The sequence below is a fragment of the Leptonychotes weddellii genome, chromosome 9 (genome assembly GCF_054177405.1).
Source record: "Leptonychotes weddellii isolate Sample4059 chromosome 9, ASM5417740v2, whole genome shotgun sequence".
NCBI lineage: Eukaryota > Metazoa > Chordata > Mammalia > Carnivora > Phocidae > Leptonychotes > Leptonychotes weddellii.
The window spans coordinates 55,537,523-55,557,404 of record NC_138377.1 but is presented as its reverse complement, the minus strand read 5'-3'; the positions used below and the strand labels follow the sequence as shown (position 1 = coordinate 55,557,404).

General features: G+C 37.4%; 2 protein-coding genes across 4 annotated transcripts in view; one reads left to right on the top strand and one right to left on the bottom strand.

The window, feature by feature from the left end:
* SRP54 (signal recognition particle 54) overlaps positions 1-19,882 on the top strand; it is a 248,683-nt gene that overhangs the window by 64,256 nt on the left and 164,545 nt on the right. The window lies entirely within an intron of this gene.
* Positions 1-19,882, bottom strand: part of BAZ1A (bromodomain adjacent to zinc finger domain 1A) — a 90,813-nt gene that overhangs the window by 41,440 nt on the left and 29,491 nt on the right. For all 3 annotated transcript variants that reach the window (XM_081830623.1, XM_006732227.3, XM_081830622.1), the window contains 4 exons: positions 18,008-18,151; positions 5,880-5,981; positions 3,346-3,433; positions 75-209 (listed from right to left, as the gene is read on the bottom strand). In XM_081830623.1, coding sequence (XP_081686749.1) covers positions 75-209; positions 3,346-3,433; positions 5,880-5,981; positions 18,008-18,151 — 469 coding nt within the window. The remainder of the gene's footprint in view (positions 1-74; positions 210-3,345; positions 3,434-5,879; positions 5,982-18,007; positions 18,152-19,882) is intronic.

Genomic DNA, 19,882 nt, shown 5'->3' with positions numbered 1-19,882 from the left:
CAACTGAGCCACCCAGGTGCCCTTGAACAGTTTTATTAAGAGCTACAATGTAGTTTTTACCATTCTCTACTTACCTGACTAATAGATACTCGTTTGGGAGGTCTTCCTCTTCTTCTGTTAGTAGGACTAAAGATAAATGTGGGTGGATCATCAGGGAAGAAGTAAGAAAAATCTTGTTCCGCTATTTTATATGTTGAAAGAGATGACGCCTTCATAAAAAAAAAAAAAAAGACATAAGGTACAGTAATAACACCATTAGGAAACCATACATAGATGTGCTTTAAAATGTCATAGGACTGCTGTGAAAGACAAGGTCAAAAACATTAGAATTTCATGTGTTAATAAACAGTAACACACATTTTAAAATTTTCTCTCCCTTATGGTTTTTATTTTTTTAAAAGATTTTTATTTATTTATCAGAGAGACAGAGAGAACAAGCAGGGGGAGCGGCAGGCAGAGGGAGAGGGAGAGGGAGATGCAGGCTCCCGCTGAGCAAGGAGGCCCATGTGGGACTTGACACCAGGACTCTGGGATCATGACCTGAGCTGAAGGCAGCCACTTAACCAACTGACCAATCCAGATGTCCCTGGTTTTTTTTTTTGTTTTTGTTGTTGTTTTTTAGTTTTAGGGGTAAAATATACTGATTCGTCAGTTGCAGATAACACCCAGTGCTCACTACATCAAGTGCCCTCTGTCATTCCTGTTCACCCAAGTACCCCATTCCCCACTCCTCCCCCTCCAGCAACCCTCAGTTTGCTTCCAAGAGTTAAGAATCTCTTATGATTGGGGCACCTGGGTGGCTCAGTCATTAAGCGTCTGCCTTTGGCTCAGGTCATGATCCGAGGGTCCTGGGATTGAGCCCCACATCGGGCTCCCTGCTCAGCAGGAAGCCTGCTTCTCCCTTTCCCACTCCCCCTGCTTGCATTCCCTCTCTCGCTGTCTCTCTCTGTCATATAAATAAATAAAATCTTAAAAAAAAAAAAGAATCTCTTATGATTTGTCACCCTGTTTTCATCTTATTTTATTTTTCCTTCCCTTCCCCTATGTTCATCTGTTTTCTTTCTTAAATTCTACATATGAGTGATATCATATATTTGTCTTTCTCTGACTTATTTCACTTAGCATAATACCCTCTAGTTCCATCCACATCATTGCAAATGGCAAGATTTCATTCTTTTTTGATGGCTGAGTAATATTCCATTGTGTGTGTGTGTGTGTATGCATACCCACACCAATATTCTTTATCTAGTAATACACATTTTAGCTGATTTACTTGATCTATTATTAATCAGCTTTACCAAAAAGATAAAAAACCACAATTCAAAGGAATGTCCCCCCATAAAATACCTAAGAATGCTTCAACAGTTTCTTAAATTCTAAAACTATTTCAAAATTATGTTTATATAATAACCTTTTTTGGTTTGCATTACTTTTGACTAATTTTGTATGGAATTTTCTATGTAAATAATCCATATATTTAACATTACAAGTCCACTGTATTAACCCAATAAATTTTCCTCAACCATTTCCTAACTGCTGAATATTTATATTTTCCCTGCAATTGGGGGTGATAAAGACTTTTTTTTTTTAACTTAAAGACTTTATGTATCAAATTTTAAAGTTGATCTGGCAAAAAGGAGAAATGCTGATAAATTCTTATCAAATTTCAACTCAGAATTTAAGTTCAGCAAAGTCAACCTCAGTTTTACCAGAAGTTGTGTGGTTTTAGGATAAATGCTAAATCCAAAAGAGTTTCAAAACTTGTTCACCTTTCATCCATCTCCAACTCTAAACTTTTTATTTTTGGCTAGCAATTCTGAAGATTATTTTTGGTCTAATAGCCAAGATCATCATTCTTTCTAAGAAAACATGCCATTTACAGAAGTATCTTTCAGAAAATGTATAAGAAAATAATGATACAAAAATTTAAATCATTAAACAAAACAAAAACACTTCAACTAGGAATTAAATTTTCTGTGTAATAATTGTATTCGTGGTAGAACATAACTTTTAACATTTAAAACTCAATCAGTTCCGGCCATCATAATAAATCAAGAATCTATTAAGATTTTATTTTTTTATTTTTATTTATTTTTTTTTTTAAAGATTTTATTTATTCATTTGAGACACAGAGATACAGAGAGAGAGAGAGCATGAGCAGGGAGAGAGGCAGAGGGAGAGGGAGAAGCAGGCTTCCCGCTGAGCCAGGAGCCCGATGCGGGGCTCGATCCCAGGACCCTGGGATCATGACCTGAGCCGAAGGCAGACGCTTAACCATCTGAGCCACCCAGGTGCCCCTCAAGAATCTATTAAGATTTTATATTAAGATCTATTAAGATGGTTGTCGACTATCCCACATAAATAACGCCTGAATATACAGAATTGCCCTTTAAATATGAATATAAAGCATATGGGTGGTTTCTTCTCAAATATATATGCTCAAAAAATGTCAAAATAGATTTTTAGTTTTTTATTTATTTTTTATTATTTTTTAAAGATTTTATTTATTTATTTGACAGAGAGAGACACAGCGAGAGAGGGAACATAAGCAGGGAGAGTGGGAGAGGGAGAAGCAGGCGCCCCGCGGAACAGGGAGCCCGATGCAGGGCTCGATCCCAGGACCCTGGGATCGTGACCTGAGCCGAAGGCAGACGCTTAATGACTGAGCCACCCAGGCGCCCCCAAAATAGATTTTAATACATCAATTGCCAATGTTCCTTATTCATACACACATAACACAATAAACAAATACATCTTTGTGTTCTTGTAGTACTCCTAATAGCAGACTACACTCACCACATTGGGTATTAAACTTTATCCACTAATGATTTTTTTGTTATACTCTATGAGAAAAATGTTTACTCTCACTTTAATATTTATTTATTAATTTTCTAAAGATTTTATTTATTTGTCAGAAATAGAGAGATTGAGAGAGAGCACAAGCAGGGAGAGCGGCAGGCAGAGGGAGAAGGATCTATTTTAGCATTGTTCTTTGAATTTATTTTTGTGAGCCAGGACCCCACTTAGAAAAATACAGATGTTCCCTTCCCCTATAACATTTTCTCTTTCCAAGTTTTCCATCTCTTTTTACATGCCTTCGTTGATCTTTTTTACAAGGGGGAAAAAAAATGCAGTACCTGAGCCATCTAGCAATTCTAGCAATTGCAAAAATAGTATTTAAGATCCAATTAATAGAAAGAAGATTACTAAAAACTGGCTCCAGATAAAAAGAGAACTATTTTCAACCAACTTTGACATAACATTTCTGCAATGTTTCAACTTTATAACACAACCTATCTCTCTTTTTTTCTTCCTTCCAATAAATAATTTCACTGTTCTGATTACCTTAATTTTAATGACTCCATCTTGTGGTTCACAGTGTTGCTTCAGAAAAAGCTTTAATTTATCACGAGAAAATAAGTGTTTTCTCCGACTGCCAGGGGAAAAAGAAGGAGAAAGAGTAAAGTGTTAGTATCAAAGAATTCAATTTGAACTCTATACTCTCCAAAAATCAATAACCTCAATTTCAAGCTTAGAAAAAGAAAGATACTTCCTTTTCCAATAGTATTTATGTATAAGTTATGAGAAACTTTATACATAAGTATTTATATGGAATGTTATAAGATCAACTTGAATGGATTTATTATAAATGTCCATTACAAACATAGTATACGCATTTGTTGCATAAGAATCACTTAGAAATCAAATAAACCTCAAGGAAAACATACTACAGGGTAAACCTAATTTTAGAAAATTAGATGATCATTCCTAGAAATATCACCATTGAAATTCTTTAAAAAATTAAAATCAGGAGGCTACAAGATATCACATAACACTAAGTCAATATTCAAATGGATAATATGAACATTCTTGAACATAGGTTGTTTCAATTTCTAAAATATTTTGTATTTAAACTTCGTATGGCAGCCAACAAATTCATGGGATTAAAATGAAAGAGAATTAGAATTAAGATTCCAAAAATACGCTATTTTTGATTCTCCCTTGCCCCCAAATTCAAAAACAACCACCACAATGGTAACAAACACCACCAGAAACAAATCAAAACAAAAAAAAACACCCCTAAACACCCAAGTATTTCTGGAAAAGTTCTGGAAAGAAAGTAAATGTTTTAATTGAATTTTATGTATTCCTTCCAAGAAAAGCCAAGTTAAAAGCTTCTAAGAGTGAATAAACAATAAAGGAGTTTTAAAGTAGTAGCCTCCTCAAAAATGTATATTCTTTTCTTAGAGAAAGGACTATATGAGAGAAAGGACTGGCTTACTGTGCTATCCCACCACCATACACAGAGTAGATGACAATAAGAAGGTTAATTATTTCTTGACTATTGAATAAATATACTAGTCCTCAAGAATTGTATTGTCCTACACAGCACCCACTAGCCTACTTATTAAAAAAAAAGTGAATAATCTATGAGCATTATTTTGAGAATACTATTTTTCAGCATATAATAAAATGCAATACACTCCAGAGATCTTAAATTAATGATGGACCCCCCAAGATCCAACCAAACAAAAAACTACACACACCCCCTCATAGTTATAGAAAGTAATATGTTATTATCACTTTTCTTTGGACTCATCAGTATATATGAGGCAAGAAGTATATGAGAATAAGTAAAATCATTTTATTTTATTTTTTAAAGATTTTATTATTTATTTATTTATTTATTTGAGAGAGATAGAGAGAGAGCACAAGCAGGAAGAGCCACAGGCAGAGGGAGAGGGAGAAGCAGGCTCCCAGGGAGCCTGATGGGGAGCTCGATCCCAGAACCCTGGGATCATGACCTGAGCTGAAGTCAGATGCTTAGCTGACTGAGCCACCCAGGCACCCCAAATAAAAGCATTTTACATCAAATGAAATGCAAGACTGACTACTGGGTGGCAAGTTGATAGTTGGCTGATAACGTCAATTTACTTTCAGATGACTAAGGGCCTAACCTCAGCAGGCAACAAAAGGGACTGTCCTAAAATAGATCTGTGTAACCTAAAGTCAATTCCTTTAAATATTAACAATTCATTACCCCTCTTTTGATTAGGACTTAAACAGGAATTTATTTTTTTATTTACTTAATTTTTTAAAAAAGATTTTATTTATTTACTTAGAGCATATGCGCGAGCAAGGGAGGGGCAGAGGGAGAGAGAGAGAATCCCAAGCAGACTCCATGCTGAGAATGGAGCCCGACTTGGGGCTCAATCTCTCGACCCTGAGATCGCAACCTACTGAAATTAAGAATCAGACGCTTAACTGACTGCACACCCAAGCACCCTTCAAACAGGAGTTTTTAAAGATACTAATTTGTTATTATTTAACTTTAAGGAATGGAAGAGACTGATCAGATGTCTGTGTCTAATGAATAAAATATTACAAATGTGACGTATTTGTAAGTACCATCAGACTTCTCAGCATTGAAAACTGAGTTCTCTCATGAGAAGTGCCTCATAAATAGGATCCTTTTTAATTTTTTTTTTTTTTTAAAGATTTTATTTATTTGAGAGAGAGAGAATGAGAGACAGAGAGCATGAAAGGGAAGAGGGTCAGAGGGAGAAGCAGACTCCCCGCCGAGCAGGGAGCCCGATGTGGGACTCGATCCCGGGACTCCAGGATCATGACCTGAGCCGAAGGCAGTCGCTTAACCAACTGAGCCACCCAGGCGCCCCTTTTTAATTTTTTAGACTGAAGACTCTTTGGGTTTACTTACAAAGGGCTCATGGAGTCCATTAGGATTCACTTAATCAGTCTCTAAGTGTACATTTATTTTAAAAAGGGAAGCAATCACATGCAACACTGTTCTATAGCAAATCTTAACTGAACACAATTATTCTATTTTAAACCAGCATAGATGAGATACCGAGTTTTACCTGATTTGTGTTGCTTTAACAATAGCACACTCATACAATTCTTTTTTAGTGGGTTGCACCTTGTACTTGAATAATAAGGGATCGACTGCATCTTTTTTCTTCCTAAAAAAGAGCAAAGACACAAATCAATTAATAATTTTTTTGAAAATGTGAGATTTTATTTTATTTTTTTAACATTTTATTTATTTATTTGACAGAGAGAGACAGCGAGAGCAGGAACACAAGCAGGGCGAGTGGGAGAGCGAGAAGCAGGCTTCCCACCGAGCAGGGATCCGATGCAGGGCTCGATCCCAGGATCTTGGGATCATGACCTGAGCCAAAGGCAGACACTTAACAACTGAGCCACCCAGGCGCCCCTGAAAATGTGAGATTTTAAATAGAAATATAGTTTCTAAGAACACACTGTAACAGAATCTAATGTATTTTTAGTTTAACTAGGATTTTATAAGTTACTGACATCCCTCTCCATTCTATCAGCCAAAATAGTACAAAGCACTGTTTTATGTTAGGTAGGTATTTTACTCATTCAATAAATTTTCCTGTGTGAAGAAATTAACTGAAGATGAATAAGCACAAGTAAAGTACCCAGTTTAGGTAAGATAAATTTGTAAACAAATAGCTCTTGGATTTGCTTTTAAGCTTTTTTCTTAATACTATGTAAAGCAAGAGCAAAAGTGGAGATAATGTAGTTTACCCTATTTTAAGAATTGGCAGAGGCTATACATTTAATCCTTGTCTCAACCAACTTCTCATCTTGTTTTTCCTTTGAGAATGCATTCATCCATCTGTCCAATAAATAGTTAAGAGACTACAATGTGCCAAAAACTAAACAATAAGGATTAAGTAGTGAACAAAATAGAAATACAGTGGGGAGATACAGGCAAGCAAACAAACAAAAATATACAACAGGGTAGGAGGTAAGTGCTATGAAAGGACTATGCAGCTGCTATGCAGGGTGGAAGTACTCTATTTTATATAGTGACAATCCTGATAAACTGACGAGACAGGCCTGGTAAGAAGTTAACATTTAAGCAGAGATCTGAAAGAAAAGAGGGAGCAACTCACAAGAAAATCTTGGGGAAATGAGTTCAAAGGAAGAGAGAAAAGAGTGTGTAAAGGCCCTGAGGTGGAAACAGGCATGGCTTGCACAAGAAGCGGAATAAATAAGGAGAATAAAAAATCCAGTCAGAGAGGAAGCAGAAGGGCCAGATTATAGGCCATCAATATAAGGGTTTTGGATTTTACTCTGAAAAGACACTAGAGGATACTGAATACTGGGGAGATAATGACAGAACTTACACTTCAGAAAGGTCACTCTGGCTGCCATGTAACTTATATTTCAGAAAGATCATGCTGGCTGCCAGACTGTGGGGCAAGAGTGCAAACAGGGACATCCATTAGAAAGCTAGTGCACTGAACCAAGTGAGAGCTGATGGCAGTTACAGACTTCGGTGGTTGTGGTGGCAGTAGAGAGAGAAGTGGTTGGATTCTTGAAAAGCTGCCTCTGTGAATGCAAGTGCATATATAACGGGGATGTAAATAAGGATTATTGGGAAGAAAATGATATGAAAGGATGATAAAAGGGGCGCCTGGGTGCCTCAGTCGTTGGGCGTCTGCCTTCGGCTCAGGTCAGGATCCCGGGGTCCTGGGATCGAGCCCCACGTCGGGCTCCCTGTTCCTCGGGAAGCCTGCTTCTCCCTCTCCCACTCCCCCTGCTTGTGTTCCCTCTCTCTCTGTGTCTCTCTGTCAAATAAATAAAATCTTTAAAAAAAAAAAAAAAAAGGATGATAAAGGAAACATTTAGCAATGAGGGTCAGATATGGCCAAAGTGTGATAAGTAGAGTATACACTGTATTTATAGAAATTCAACACGGAAGGGATGTATGAGACAATCACACAGAACTGAAGTATCTGGGGCGCCTGGGTGGCTCAGTCGGTTAAGCAACTGCCTTTAGCTCGGGTCATGGTCCCAGGGTCCTGGGATCGAGCCCTGCATCGGGCTCCCTGCTCGGCAGGGAGTCTGCTTCTCCCTCTCCCTCTGCCCCTGCTTGTGTTCCCTCTCTTGCTGTGTCTCTCTCTCTGTCAATTAAATAAATAAATAAATCTTTAAAAAAACCACAAAAAACTGAAGTATTTACCTTTAACAGCATTAACTTCCTAGTTGGAGCACCAAGGATCTTTACATTGAGACCCAGTGTACACAGGAGATATATTTAATCCTCAACCTGACTATATGGAACGCAGTCTAATACTTTCTATTCTATTAAAATTCATTATTAATTTCACAACCTACATGAGGCTATAACCTACAGTTTGAAAAGCACTGTCCCAAAAGAAGAGATCAAAGAGAGAAGTCTAAGTGTTCAGGGCGCCTGGGTGGCTCAGTTGTTAAAGCGTCTGCCTTCGGCTCAGGTCATGATCCTGGAGTCCTGGGATCTAGTCCCACATCGGGCTCCCTACTCAGTGGGGAGCCTGCTTCTCCCTCTCCCTGTCGCTCCCCCTGCTTGTGCTTGCTCCCTCTCTGTCAAATAAATAAATTAAAAAAAAAAAAAGAGAGAGAGAGAAGTCTAAGTGTTCAGAGAGCAATACTGATGTGAGTTCCCAATAAAGGAATTTCTTGGAATGAAAACAGGGAAAAAGAAAAATGGGTTTTGATGAATCAACAGCAGTTGTTTAAGAACAGACTTGATTTTTTATCTTGATATCATTTTTTGAATTGGTGCTAACTTAGCAATTAATCACTACTATTTTATACATATAAGGGGTTGATCAAGTATAATATAGATTGCACTTAAAAGATTTACTACCAGTTGCAGTATATTATTATATTTTAAGTCACAATTATAAATGCATAAATATATTTATATATTATTTGTTTATAGAAAACTTGTTTATGGACTTTATCTTAATGGATTTAAGGCTATAAAAATGTGATTTTTGTGTGTATATAAAACTATTTTTTGTTTTTTCTTGCTATATCATGAAATTCATTTCTGAAGATAAAACATAACAGAATTAAAATCAGTTTTTCCAATCAGTGAAAATATTCTTATGGGGGTTTTGCTATAACTCTTACATAAATTCTATACAGGATAAAATCATAACTGGATTATTTCCAAGGAAGTACAGCTATTAGAGACCAACAGAAACTGCTTGTCATATGGATTCACCTATAACATAAGAATTAAAAGATAGTATTAAAAAGAAATCCCATTTTAATAATTTTTCTCCCTCGCTTCCTAAAGCCTAGGCCTAAATAGCTGGAATACTAAATTGAATGTAGTGATCTTAGCCATGACTGTGACTAAGAGACTGATTTTCTTAGTAACAAGTGTTACTAGCTCTACACTGGCACATTAATATCAAATATTATATTTATAGAAATTAGACTGCAATTCCAATGATTTATTCACAAAATTTTATCACTTATTTATTTTATAAATACACCATATTTCAATATGCCTAGTTATATATACATTTTTTGGGGGGGAGGGGCAGAGGGTGAAACTCCCAAGCAGGCTCTATTGCGGAGCCAGACATGGGGCTCAATCTCACAACCCTGAGGATCATGACCTGAACCAAAATCAAGAGTTGGACACTTAACTGACTGAGCCCACCCAGGCACCCCAATATGCCTAGTTATATATATAATTTAATTTCTACTTTTATTTTCTCATAATGGTAATTGTTTTTGTTGCTATCCCATGGACAATATTTGATACTAAAGAGGCAGTTAAAATTTTTTTCTATAGCAGTAAAATAGAAATGACAAAGGACCGAATAATTAAGCTTTCTGCATAAATACTTATGGTGTTTTGTTTGTTTTTGTAATTTAAAATGCTAAACTGACCTCTCATACATAAAATTTCATATATGAACTACAAATAGCAAAACAATTAGGTCTATTTCTTTAAAAGTAACACTCAGATTCCATAATCTTACTAATAATTAAGCAGGTTATCATTACAGCCAGATTACACTTCATGAAGGAAGTCAGTTGCATAGTATTTCACAATGGGGTACACAATACACTCTTTGAGGTTCCTAAAATAATTAGTTTTCCTTGTGCTCTTGCAAATTACCACCAGGATATAAGATGTTACCAAAAATGTATCCTTGTTTATGTACTATTTTTAGGTTAGGATAATATTTTTATGGTATTTTAAACTTTAAATAGCATCTGCCTAGAGGTGACTCCATAAAACTCTGATCCACTGTAAAGGATAAAAGCAGCCTGATCTTAAATTTTTATAGCCTTAAATCACAACAGCAGAGTATATTATTAACAAGGTGTTATTTACCTACCAATCTGAGTTGCTACAAATACCATAGTTTCTTCTACAAATCCTAAAAGCAACTAGACACACTCACCTGTACTTGGCATACCTCAATCACACTGAAATCAGATGGTAAACTAGTGAATATTTTCAGGACTGTCAGGACTATTTCCGTCAGTACTGTCTATCAATTTAGTTAAATTTTCAGAGAATTTTCTGGATTGCAAATGAACTTCACTATTTGGCTCTTTCATTAAGAAAGGAAACTTGCGGGGGGCGCCTGGGTGGCTCAGTCATTAAGTGTCTGCCTTTGGCTCCGGTCATGATCCCAGGGTCCTGGGATCGAGCCCCACATTGGGTTCCCTGCTCCGTAGGAAGCCTACTTCTCCCTCTCCCACTCCCCCTGCTTGTGTTCCCTCTCTCTCTGTGTCTCTCTCTCTCTGTCAAATAAACAAAATCTTAAAAAAAAGAAAGGAAACTAGTGGGGTGCCTGGGTGGCTCAGTCAGTTAAGGGTCTGCCTTCGGCTCAGGTCATGATCTCAGGGTCTCGGGAACAATCCCAGCATCAGGCTCCTGCTCAGCAGGGAGCCTGCTTCTCCCTCTGCCCCTCCCCCAGCTCATGCTCTCTTGCACGCTCTCTCTTGCTCTCAAAGAAAGAAAGGAAACTTGTATCAAGTAGTTATACAAATTGTGATCTTAACAAGTGAGGATTTTCAAATATAAATTTTCTTTATATCTATTAGTAATTTTGGAGGGAAAGAAACAACAGCAGACATAAGTATAACTACTTAACCCACTTTTTTTTTTTTTTTTAAGATTTTGTTTATTTATTTTGAGAGAGAGAGAGCAAGCACACACAAGCAGGGGGAGAAACGGAGAGGGAGAAGCAGGTTTTCCGCCGAGCAGGGAGCCCGATGTGGGGCTCGATCCCAGGACCCCGGGATCATGACCCCAGCCGAAGGCAGATGCCTAAACTGAATGAGCCACCCCTTACTTAACCCATTCTTGATGGGCAAACGTAAGAGATGAGTAAAGAAAGGAACATGGAGAGCAGATACACAATATGTATATTTCAAAGAGTAAGACTACAGACAAAACCCTAAATCTCTTAACTTCAATTTTATATGATGCAAATTATCTTCTCTAAAATGTAGTCCAATCTTTTATTTAGTGCTATAAATACTAGCAAGTCAATTTTTAAAATAAAATTTGCTTGTACATACATAAAATAAATGAATAATTCTAAATTTAAAGTATTCCTTATTATACAATCTACACAAAGTATCCTAGTGGTACAAAAATTAGCCTCATTTCATTCTCAAGTATATTTAGGGGGTGCCTGGGTGGCTCAGTCAGTTAAGCATCCGACTCTTGGTTTCGGCTCAGGTCATGATGTCGTCGTGGGATTGAGCCCCGCGTCAGGCTCTGCACTCAGTGTGCAGCCTGCTTCAGATTCTCTCTCCCTCTCCATCCCACTTGTGCTCGCGCTCTCTCTCAAATAAATTTAAAAAAGAAGTATATTTAGATTGGTATTCAAAAGCTCTGCCATAAATCCCATGGTAAATAGCTAGATAGGAGAAAATGACTTCATACGTTACTCTAGAACTCCGTTCTGGCAAAGATATTGGAGAGTATTGCAAGAATGCTGAGATTCGGAGAGCACTAAAATGTCCAAGGCTGCTATGTCTATGACTTTGTCCATGGCTTTGTGATAAGAAGAGTAACAATTTTCTCATAGTCTCTTTCACAAACTTAGTTTAAGAAGCACATGTTTAGGAGGCGCCTGGGTGGCTTAGTCGGTTAGGCGGCTGCCCTCAGCCTCAGGTCATGATCCCAGGGTCCTGGGATCAAGGCCCATATCAGACTCCCTGCTCAGCGGGAAGCCTGTTTCTCCCTCTCCCACTCCCTCTGTTTGTGTTCCCTCTCTCTCGAATGAATAAATAAAATCTTAAAAAAAAAAGCAGCAGCAGCACATGTTTAAGGTGTTAACACCCATCTTCAAAATAAATAAGTGACCTGCTTCCTAAAACCTTGACTGCTGCCCACCAACAAAAGCTGACCTACAAAGGTAAATACGTAGTTACTACTTAGTTCAATCAGATTCTGCAGTAAGTGCCCAGACTGATGAGTAAGCTAATAATATGTTATTCTGAGGGAATGCAACTTTATAAAAAGTCAAGCCTTTAATTTCTTACTTTTACTGATGTAAAATTGACTTTGAAAAAAATAATCAATATGATCCCCCAGATGTATCAAAATATTCTATTTAAAAAATTCTGATGACCAGAATAAATAAAGAACTCTTATAACTGAACAAAAAGACAAATAACCCAATTTAAAAATTGAGATACTAGCCATCCCACTAGGATGGCTATAATCAAAAAACTTGAAAAACAGTAAGTGATGGTGAGAATGTGGACAAACTGGAATCCTTATATACTGATGGTAAGTATGTAAAATGGCGCAGTTGCTGTAAAAAGCAGCTTGGCAGTTCCTCAAAAAGTTAAACAATTGTCATATGACTCAGCAATTCTACTCCTTGGTACATAACCAAAAGAATTTAAAACAGGGACTTGAATAGGAGCCCATACATCAATATTCATTGCAGCATTATTCATAATAGCCAAAAGGTGAAAACTCGAGTGTCTATCAACAGATGAACGGATAAACAAAATGCGGTACATACATACAATGGAATATTCACCCATAAAAAGGAATGATTACAACAATTAGCCTCATGTTTCTAAAATAGGTATATCAAAAAGCCCTATTGTAAATCTCAACATACTACAACATGGATGAACCTTGAAAAATAGTACTAAGTGGGGGCACCTGGGTGGCTCAGTCGTTAAGCGCCTGCCTTCGGCTCAGGTCATGATCCCAGCGTTCTGGGATCGAGCCCCGCATCGGGCTCCCCACTCGGCGGGAAGCCTGCCTCTCCCCGCTCCACTCCCCCTGCCTGTGCTCCTCTCTCACTGTGTCTCTGTCAAATAAATAAAGTCTTAAAAAAAAAAAAAAAGAAAAAGAAAAATAGTACTAAGTGAAATAAGCCACACACGAAAGGACAAATACAGTATGATTCCACTTATATGAAATACTTAGAGTACATAAATTCATAGAGACAGAATGCAGATTAGAGGTTACCAAGAGATGGAGGGGGGAAAATGTAGAATAATTACCTAACAGGTACAGAGTTTCTGTTTGGCGTAAAGAAAATATTTAAGGGATATAATCCTTCATACACTCCAAACAAAACACTATTTGGGAATAGTGGTTATAGTGGTATGACACTGTGAATGCAATTAATGTCATTGAATTATACACTTAAAAGGGTTAAAACAGAAAATATTATATATATTTTAACGCCCCCCCAACCCAGGAATGCTGGGGACCATTTTGAGCACTAGGCTTAATTCTAAATATAATGCCTTAGTATGTCTCACAGATATTATGAACTAGGTGATGCTGGAAAATTTTTCTAACTCTGAACTTCCATTTCTCCTCAGTGATAAAAGAATATGACCACCTACCCTTATAGAATGGTTCTGAGGAATAAAATAAATAAGAGAATATATGTGGGTGCTGTTATACAGATCAACTAATGGAAAATACCCAATAAATAACTTCCATTCTCATCCCTTCAACCCACCTACTGAAACATGAGAAACTCCAGATTACGTTTTGTTGTCAGGGAACAACCTAGAAGAAGTAAATTTCTTACTCACTTAGGTTAGGGAATTAATAGAAATAACAGAACAAAGGTCCAAAGATGATTATGTTTCACTCTTCCTGGTATATTAGGATACAGTAGCATTCTACAAACAAGTAGGCATTTTATGATGTTGATGTATAGAGAAGGCTCAGATTCTTTGAGAATCACAAACAGGTTACAATATCTGTGAATAAAGTCATTAATTAGCTTTCTCACTTTTCCGATACCAAGGGTCTATCCCAAGTACTTACATTTGTGGAATAAGGCACAACCTATTTAGGCAGGAAATTATGGGTCAAATTCAATAATACTCTGTGATAAGCTTGTTGTAAGTAGCAGAAGTGGAACTGATGGAAATTTATATTGCCACATATAACAGATAAAATACTTACTATTACTAATTGGGATTATGAATTAATTGGCATATTTGTACTCAAGGTAACAAATTAGCAAACTATGCATGTAGCTCATATTCAAATCTAAAAGGAAGAGAAAGGACATTAATGAGCTGAATAATAGAGTGCTGAACCTGAGTCTAGACATTCCTCATCTAAAGCACCTCACAGCATCTGTAAGAATTAGAAGATTAGGTTAAAAGTTACTACCAAATAAGGGTGCCTGGATGGCTCAGTCAGTTAAGTGTCTGCCTGCCTTCGGCTCAGGTCATGATCCCAGGGTCCTGGGATTGAGCCCCACGTCAGGCTCCCTGCTAGGAGCCTGCTTCTCCCTCTCCCTCTGCCTTTCCCCCTGCTTGTGCTCTCCCACTTGTGCTCTCTCTCTCAAATAAATAAATAAAATCTTTAAAAAATAAAAAGTTATGGGGCGCCTGGGTGGCTCAGTCATTAAGCGTCTGCCTTCGGCTCAGGTCATGATCCCAGGGTCCTGGGATTGAGCCCCACATCGGGCTCTCTGCTCAGTGGGAAGACTGTTTCTCCCTCTCCCACTCCCCCTGCTTGTGTTCCCTCTCTTGCTGTCCCTCTCTCTGTCAAAATAAATAAAATCTTTTAAAAATAAAAAAAAAGTTACTACAAAATAGCCTTAAATGGTAAATCACTTTAAAATGAAAAAATATAGAAAAATAAATGCTTACTATATTTATTTTTTAAAAAGATTTTATTTATTTATTCATGAGAGACAGAGAAAGAGAGAGGCAGAGGGAGAAGCAGGCTTCCTGCTGAGCAAGGAGCCCGATGTAGGGCTTGATCCCAGGACCCTGGGATCATGACCTGAGCCAAAGGCAGATGCTTAACGACTGAGCCACCCAGACACCCCAGTGCTTACCATATTTAAACATCAATTTAAATAATGTCTCATATACAAATCTATATTTAACCCTTCAAGACTCATACATAATTAACTCCATTTAAGGGATATAATCCTTCATACACTCCAAACAAAACACATGAACTACTGTCAGAGCTGCTAATACTCAATAATTTTGCATCATAAACCCTATATTCAATGAGGGACACAAACAAAAGACCTATAAATTTCTTTTTCTGCTTAATAAAGTAGCAACTCAAGAAAAAATGAGATATATCATACTGTGGAAAACAGTATGGAGGTCCCTCAAAAAATTAAAAATAGAAATACCATATGATCCAAATGAGATGTATCAAAAGACTTAATACATAGGACCATGTCATGCTTCATTCACTCACCTCAAAATCATTTTTGGTGTACTAGCTAGATGACCTTGTGCAATACCAATTAACATTTCTTTTTTTTTTTAAAAGATTTTATTTATTTATTTGACAGAGACAGACACAGCGAGAGAGGGACCACAAGCCCCCCAATTAACATTTCTAAGGCTCAGGTTCTTCTTGTTAAATAAAGATAACAACACTCTTCCAGGAGTGACTAATTAGCACAATGCTCGGACAGCAAATGCTCAAATGCTAGTTATAGATACAATAGTTCAAGTTAGAAGTTGAATTACAAGGTTCTGAAGGACAGAATTTGATAGTTATTGATATTTCAGCTGCAAAGGACATAAAGGAAGTAGTTAAGAGTGGCCTCAGGGAGTTAATATCCATAATTTATAAAGAACCGATACAATTCAACGCCAAAAAACTCCAAATAATCCAATTAAAAATGGGCAGAGGACCCGAACAGAAATTTTTCAAAAGAACACATACACATAAATGGCAAACAGACACATTAAAAAATGCTCAAGGGGTACCTGGGCGTCCAACTCTTGATCTTGGCTCAGGTCATGATCTCATGGGTATTGAGATCAAGCCCTGAGTCAGGCTCCCTGCTTGGCAGGGAGTTTGCTTGAGACTCTCTCACCTCTTTCTTTGTCCCTCCCCCCATTCGTGCACGCATACTCTCTCTAAAAATAAATAATTCTTTAAAAAAAAAGCTCAACATCTGGGGCTCCTGTGTGGCTCAGTTGGTTAAGCAGTCTGACTCTTGATCTCAGCTCAGGTCTTGATCTCACGGTCATGAGTTCAAGCCCCACATTGGGCTCCACATTGGGCATGGAGCCTACTTAAAAAAAAAATCCTTAACATCACTAATAAACAGGGAAATGCACCTATCAGGATGGCAAAAATAAAAAAGGTAAGAAATAAGTGTTGGTGAGGATGTGGAGAAAAAAGAATTCTTGTGCACTATTGGTAAGAATGTTAACTGGTACAGCCACTGTGGAAAACAGTATGGAGGTTCCTCAAAAAATTAAAAACAGAAATACCATATGATCTAATAATTCCTGTACTGGATATCTGCCCAAAGGAAACAAAAACATAAATTAACAAAGATATATGCACCGCACTCCTATGTTTATTGCAGCATTATTTACGATTGCCAAAATATGGAAGCAACCCAAGTGTCCATCAATAGCAACTCAATTTATTCCACTGAATGAGTAAAGACACACACACACACACACACACACACACTGGAATTTAGGCAGCCATAAAAAAGATGAGATCTTGCCATTTGTGACAACATGGGTAGGACAAACACCATATGATTTCACTTGTATGTGGAATCTAAAAAACGAATGAATAAATAAACAAAAAGCAGAATCAGACCTAAGCATGGAGAACAAATTGATGGTCGTGGGGGGCGGGGGGGGGAGATGGGCAAAATGGGTGAAGGGGAGTGGAAGATACAGCCTTCCGGCTATGGAATGAATAAGTAACAGGACTACAAAGCACAGCATAGGGAATATAATCAATGGTACTGTGATAGCACTGTAGGGTGACAGATGATATCTATACTTGTGGTGAGCGTAAGTATAGAGAGAGGTATTGAATCACTACGTCGTATAGCATTAAGTATAGAGAGATGTTGAATCACTATGTCTGTTTTTTTTTTTAAAGTAAGCTTTACGCCCAATGTGGGGCTTGAACTCACGACCCTGAGATCAAGAGTCATATGCTCTACACACTGAGCCAACCAGGAACCCTGAATTGCTATGTTTTAAATCTGAAACTAATATAACACTGTGTGCCAACTATGCTCAAAAAAAAAAAAGAGCAGCCTCAGGTTAGGTTTCTGATTAGAATATTATGGTACTGTTCACTGACAACAGGGAAGAAAAAGACACAAGACAGACTGGAAAAAGCATTTTTAATTTTGAGATGCCGAAAAGGCAGAGAGGGAACAGAATGGAGCAATAAAGATTTAGAGAGTTGTGGAGAACAGACAGAGTGGAGCTAAAGCATGTAAGAAGACTTTTAATCAGTTGAAGACTTAGCTGAGATTTTAAATTTACCTGTAGACAATGCCAATCTACATGGGTTTGTGTGATTTTTCTCCAGGAGCACTGAGCTGACCCAGGCTGTCAACTGACTGAATTGCAGAAGGTTAGTTTCTCTACCATATGCACCATAAAGTGATTAAGTATAATAATTAAAGTACAGAATTAATTTTCCCAAGTAAACCAAATTGGAATGTTTAAGTGTAACTGAATGAGGTGAACTTCAATTGCTCCTACGCAGCTGACTAGAGTTAACTAGGTACTTTCAATTTTGCAAATTCTAACACGTGTTGTTGAACCACATCACTTAGATGGATTTTACACTCTATGATTACAAAGGAAAAAGGGAAGGATTAAAGAGAAAATTATTTCAATAGGGTATCATTAGCCAATCTGATATACATTTTAAAAATTAATAAAAATCACCTACCCATTTTGAAAGGAACTGTTTTGTGTTTCTGAATCATCACTATCACTGATGATAATAGTTTCTCCATCGACACTGCTGACATGTCCATTAGCAAAGCCATTTTGATGTGATGGAGGGAGAACTTCCAAAATCCTACACTGTAACCTGAAAGAAAATGATACATTGAAAAACGCAAATTATTTGATATTTATAATCAAGCATTTCAGAACAATCTAATTATTCTGAACAACTGAAAAGATATTTTATTTTGTAGAAACTATGACTCATTGATGTAACCAAAGTAATAGAAAATCTGTAACATCAAATTTAAGCAAAGGTTAGCTACAATTTAAAATAATACAAAGGTCAATTTATCAAGTTTCTTAGCAATTATATTCCTTTTTTTTTTTAAGATTTTATTTTATTATTTATTTGTCAGAGAGAGAGAGAGAGGCAGGCAGGAAGAGGGAGAAGCAGGCTCCTTGTTGAGCAAGGAGCCCGATGTGGGACTTGATCCTAGCCCCTGGGATCATGACCTGAGCTGAAGGCAGAAACTCGACTGACTGAGCCACGTAGGTGTCCCAGCAATTATATTATTTTTTTTTAAGATTTTTTATTTATTTATCTGAGAGAGAGAATGGGAGACAGAGAGCATGAGAGGGGGAGGATCAGAGGGAGAAGCAGACTCCCCGCTGAGCAGGGAGTCTGATGTGGGACTCGATCCCGGGACTCCAGGATCATGACCTAAGCCGAAGGCAGTCGCTTAACCAACTGAGCCACCCAGGCGCCCCAGCAATTATATTCTTAACTAAAGTTACTGCTTAGAAAATCAAATACTGGCATAATATGTCATTATACAGACTGGATCTTGTAGTTTTTCAAAGCATCCAACATTTTAAATTCTGAAATTTTCCTGATCATAACCTTTTTTATTCTCACTGTAGCTTTTGTTGGCATTTTTGATCTCTATAAAATTTCCTATTCACTAGTTCTATTGCCTCTATTTTTTTAAATTAACATATAATGTATTATTGGTTTCAGAGGTACAGGTCTGTGATTCACCAGTCTTATATAATATCCAGTGCTCATTACATCACATGCCCTCCTTAACGTCCATCACCCAGTTACCCCATCCCCCTGCCCCCCTCCCCTCTAGCAACCCTCAGTTTGTTTCCTATAGTTAAGAGTCTCTTATGGTTTGTCTCCCTCTCTGGTTTCCTATTGTTTTATTTTTTCCTCTCTTTCCCTATGATCCTCTCTTTTGTTTCTTAGGTTCCACATATCAGTGAGATCATATAATTGTCTTTCTCTGATTGACCTATTTCACTTAGCATAATACCCTCTAGTTCCATCCATGTTGCTGCAAATGGCAAGATTTCATTTTTTGATGGCTGAGTAGTATTCCATTGTATATATATACACCACTTCTTCTTTATCCATTCATCTGTCGATGGAGATCTGGGCTCTTTCCATAGTTTGGCTATTGTGGACATTGCTGCTATAAACGCTGGGGAGCAGGTTCCTCTTCAGATCACTACATTTGTATCTTTGGGGTAAATACCCAGTAGTGTAATTGCTGGGTCGTAGGGTAGCTCTATTTTCAACTTTTTGAGGAAGCTTCATACTGTTTTCCAGAGTGGCTGCACCAGCTTGCATTCCCACCAACAGTGTAGGAGGGTGCCCTTTCTCCACATCCTCACCAACATCTGTTGTTTCCTGACTTGTTAGTTTAGACATTCTGACTGGTGTGAGGTGGTATTGCATTGTGGTTTTGATTTGGATTTCCCTGATGCCAAGTGATGTTGAGCATTTTTTTCATGTGTCTCTTGGCCATTTGGATGTCTTCTTTGGAGAAATGTCTGTTCATTTCTTTTGCCCATTTCTTTTTTTTTTTTT